A 5000-nucleotide genomic window follows, 5' to 3' on the forward strand; every position below is an offset into this window, starting at 1 on the left:
GACAAAGACCACGCCAAAGGTACACAAACACAGAAACACACACTGGAGCGCGCGCACACACACACACACACACACACACACACACACACACACACACACACACACACACACACACTCACACTCTCCAGAGGCATGCAGGGATATGTGTCTCTATGTACGTGTGGGTTCATTGTACATATCTAACTTCAGGTTTTAGGATGTGGGAATGATTGAGCCCAAACAATATTATTGTTAATATAAATTTGTGATTTCTCGTGATAAGTTGGGGCGAGATGTGGGGAAGATAATGTCTGTAGAATTTTATGAATTGGTGTTTTGTACTCTACTGCTTTACTATGATGGAGTTTTATGGTCATATTGAGGAAAAATTCTTTTTGAGACTTTGAGGATAAATTCGTAATATTATGAGAAAAAAAATATTATTATTACCAGGGGCAGATGTAATGTTTTGGGGGCCCGGGGCCACAAGCATGTGAGCTTATTTTCAGCCTTTCTCTAACTGGGAATGGCATAACATACGCACAGTGTTTTTGCATGCTTCACACAGTGTGTTCATGTGTGTGTGTGTGTGTGTGTGTGTGTGTGTGTGTGTGTGTGTGTGTGTGTGTGTGTGTGTGTGTGTGTGTGCAGAGTATAAGAAGGCCCGTCAGGAGATCAAGAAGAGATCTTCAGACACTTTGAAGCTGCAGAAGAAAGCAAAGAAAGGTTTGATCTCTGTTTGTCTCTGATGTGAAATTATTATCAAGTTGCATCACGTAAAATAAATAAATAAATTCATATTTAAAATCAAATAATGCAATTTGTAATAATGCTGTTCTGAAAGAGCTGGAAAGCTGCAGCTGGTTTGTCATATTTAGATGATTAGCGGTGTTCATGTGGTGAATGGTGGTTTCGTCGGGGTGGTTTTATTTTGGGTTTTATGGGAAAAATCGATCAGCGTCTGTATTTCAGTGATGTAACATCACGAGGAGAAACTGTCCGTTATCAGAGGAGGGGAGTGTGACTTTAAAGGCATAATAAGAGAGACCTAAGATTTTTTTTGTTTGTATTTTCACAGTCTGGGAGTGATTGTGAAAATAATAATTAAAAAAAAGCTAGGAAAAATTCCAAAGAACTACAATCCTAATTATCATAATCATATTATTTTTAATTATTTTTCAGAATTATTAATCATTTTTTCACGTTATTTTTTAAAAGTATTACATATATTTTTGGTATTTTTATTAATTTATCTATTTATTACTTTACAATTTCTTTTTTTGTTTGTTGTCGTGTTTTTTGTGCTAATTTTCAGAATATTTTCATGAGATGCTCAATGACTTCTTGCCATGTTTTTCTTTGAGAAAAAAAGCCAATATTTCCAGTTTTTAAAGAATTAACTTAAATATGTTTTTTATTAAGGACTATAAGGACTTCTTCCGCCTTTGTTAAGGGTCACAACTTAATTCCTGTTTTTTTGTTTTTCTTTTCCTCCTGTCCTTCCTGTGGCGTCCCATCATGCTCTGCTCCGTCCAGCTGATGTTTTTGGTGAGTCATTTCTTATTTCCTGCAGGATTATTCTGGAGACACGGGGTTAATTTATTCTCTGCTGTCAGGCTCCTGTGACACCTGATCTTTTGTTTGTAAGCCGTTTAAAGTTTGTGACGAGTCTCTTCATCGTCCAGTGTTTGTCTCAAAAACAACTCCCAGGTTTTAGTCTCGTCTTAGCTGGTTTTAACCCTTTGGGGTTCTGGATCGATATAAGTTTTGTTGTGCTCCGTTCAGACCTTCTGCAAGCACCGAAACCTCAAGAAGCGGAAAAAAATGGTTTGATTTATTTTGAAAAACAATATTTGCAAAACAGTATATTACAAGTTATATAACATATTGTTATTTTATTTTTCCTCCTTTCTTAAGGTCATTGTCTATTTTGTTACTTATTCTTGTTCTTTTTCTTATTATTTGTTTGTTTATACATAGTTTTGCTCATTTTTAGGTAATTTTCTTGTAACTTTTTCTGATTTCTTGCTTATTTTTGGGCTTATTTTTGGGCTTTTTTTTGTGCAGATGCTCATTTCATTCTTCCCATGTTTTTGGAAGAAATCCAGCCGATTTGCTCGGGTTTCAGAGGGTTAATTTAACACTAATTTTGAGGTGAGCAGACTGTAAACGTATCAGCTGTACTCAGATGTTTGCGTGAGTCACAGAAACAAAGCCTGAAAACAACAAAGAGCAGAGTCATGCTGCACGAGAGCTTTCAAAGAAAAAGACTTCCCCGGTTTGTTTTGTGAAACATGATTTACTGAGACACAAAACAACCACAACACAACGCACCAGGGCGACTCACACTGCACACACACTATACACACACTTCACAACAGTCTGAAAACACAGAGGATGATACAGACACAGATATCATCTCTCCCTCTTCAGGCACCATTTAACATTACACCAGTTCATATTATTCTGCACACACATTTTTTTCAGAATTAAGCTTTAAAAAAGATTATACATCAATATGATTTTCTACTTTTGTGAAGTTATTTTTTTTTTACCAACATCAGTTCTGGTCATAAATATCAAATATTCACTAATTCTCAGAATTTTAACCCTTTAAATGCCAGGTTTTTGTCATGATGTTCGTATGAGGTGAGGAGTTAGGATAAGAATGTGTTGTTATTCCCCAGCGGTCCCTCTCTGTCTGCTGGCCACCGGCTGTTTACAGTCCTGTAACTTCTCACTTCAGCCTGTACCACCTGCTACGACGATGGTAGCACATGTAGATGCAGCAGCTTGTAGCTCCTCAAATCCTTGCTACTTTTTTGCTATATTGTGCTCTATTTTTTCTATTTTTCCGTCTCCATGACCCCTTCTGCTGAAGCCCAGCTTTTCTACGATAGAGAAGCTCTTATCAACATCGGTAAAAGTTGTGTGGAGTTTGGACTGAATGCAGCAGACCGCGGGAGGATCCCCACCAACGGCACACACTGAGCGGCCATTTAGACCAGAGGGGAGTAAAGAAGGTGAAAACGCCGGATGAAGAGAGGGAGGAGAGCCGGCATCAGGGCGAGGATTACTCCACTTGGACCGAGAGCTGTTTCTCTACCAAGCCTTCTTCTGGCTAATATCCGCTCACAGGAGAATGAAGTGGATGAGATATGAATGAGGCTCACTCAGCAACGCATCAGAGACTGCTCTGCGCACATCTTCACAGAGACATGGTTAACCCCTAACATCCCGGATCAAGCTGTTGCACTGGATGGTTGGACCTTGTTGGGAGCCAAAAGAACACAAGACTCAAATGCAAATTCAAAAAATGCGCTGCAGGAATTGAATGATGCCATCAGCAGCAACATGCCCAAACAACCGTACGGAATTTTCACGGTAGCTGCTGATTTCAATCAACTCATTCTTCAACTCCAAAGATGTAGCAGGATCAAGGACAAATTCAATTAAAAATGACTAATAATCTACCTTCTACCTTCTGTAGAGACCAGAGACTGAGCTCTGGTGGTGCGTGCTGTACACTACCTGTATTTATGATGATATTAAGACGCAAGGCAAGGGCAATTTATTTATACAGCACATTTCTTACCCAAAGTGTTTTACAGATTAATCAAATTAAAGTTTATTATCAACATTTGAATTGAAATTACTATTTGTTCAGCCTCACAATTAGCCTGGGATGGACTCTACAACATACACATTGCAAAACATACCTTCAGGATTTGTAAATATCCTGGTATTGCGTAATACCCTGATACCACCCAAGCCAAGTCTAAATAAGTCACTTTCCACTGCTGAACATTTGGCTGTTTGTTAATTCAGACATTTTGGCACTGTGAGCAGAAGCTCTGCTCTGTTTGTCCAACTTTCTCTCTCAATGATAGTCTGCTCGAAAGGATTGATCACTTGTGCAATCAGCTGTGTGATCAGTTGTGCAATCAGCTGTGCGATCAGCACAAGAGACTGGTGCCTCAAAGTCTCAGAGCTTCAAATGTTGCTGCGGACTCTTAGACTTGTTGTTTATGTAATTTTCTGTTGATCCAGTAACTAATAAATAAATCTACTTGATCATATTAACAAGTGGTTATATGTCAGTGGTATTGCTTTGCTCTTCCCACTGAGCTGCAGAAAATAAGTAAACAGCAAAACAAGTGCTCTGTTTTTAGAACAAGTCGTTCCAGTCCAATTCATCGCACTGAAACCAGCTTTATTATGAGAGGAAACAAAGGCTTTGTTGTTGCTGCTGACAAAGAGGTCGATGGCTTCCAGCTTTGAAAACAAAATAAACAGGACCCGGGTCTGACCCCAGAGGAACCTCAGATGTGGTGGAGCTGTTTCGGTCTTCCAGCCTGTGATTAGAGGAAACTCCCTCTGCAGAGGAACGAAAGTCACGAGGGAAGAGGAGAAGGAAAAACTCATGTTGGAATGAAATTAATTTAATGAGAGAGGGAGGAAGATTTAAAGAGGGAAAGATGAAGGGAAACCTCTGCTGAGCTGGATGAGTGTGATGGAGAGAGGAACTTTCTTTGCATCACTCTGAATGTGACTGAATATGGACGCAGACAAAAACATTGATGTACTTCCTCTGTGTTATTTTCTGCAACCACAAAAAAACAGAGTAGATGACTTGCTTTCTGTTAGGGACAGTTCACCCAAAAATGAAAATTCAGTCATTATCTGCTCACCCTCATGCGGATGGAAAGTCGGGAAGTTTTATAGTCGACAAAATACTGGCGGAGGTACGCAGGGAAAAGGCGTCACACTCATCTTCCAAACATTTAAAGGAAATGGTGACCAGAATTCAAATGAAAAAAAAAAGAAAATAAAAATAAATAGAAAATGAAATAAAATAAAACCATGAAATGTCTCCCAAAAATAAATAAATAAATAAAATAAAATAAAACCACAAAATGGCTTCATACTGCTCTTCCAAAGTAATCAAAGTGTCCTGAAGCCCTGAAATTCCAAGTTGTTTTGAAAAACGTTACTGGTGTCGTGACAAAACATTGAACAAA

The 5000-nt window shown here is 38.7% G+C and overlaps 1 protein-coding gene across 2 annotated transcripts in view; it reads left to right on the plus strand.

The window, feature by feature from the left end:
* Window positions 1-5000, plus strand: part of LOC121967023 (protein MTSS 1-like) — a 78159-nt gene that overhangs the window by 31356 nt on the left and 41803 nt on the right. For both annotated transcript variants that reach the window (XM_088090862.1, XM_088090863.1), the window contains exons 5-7: window positions 1-19; window positions 631-705; window positions 1516-1527. The exon at window positions 1-19 is cut by the window's left edge and continues 73 nt beyond it. In XM_088090862.1, the coding sequence (XP_087946988.1) occupies window positions 1-19; window positions 631-705; window positions 1516-1527 (106 nt within the window). The remainder of the gene's footprint in view (window positions 20-630; window positions 706-1515; window positions 1528-5000) is intronic.

The sequence above is a fragment of the Plectropomus leopardus genome, chromosome 17, assembly GCF_026936395.1.
Source record: "Plectropomus leopardus strain MGB_pleo_1.0 chromosome 17, ASM2693639v1, whole genome shotgun sequence".
Taxonomy (NCBI): Eukaryota; Metazoa; Chordata; class Actinopteri; order Perciformes; family Serranidae; genus Plectropomus; species Plectropomus leopardus.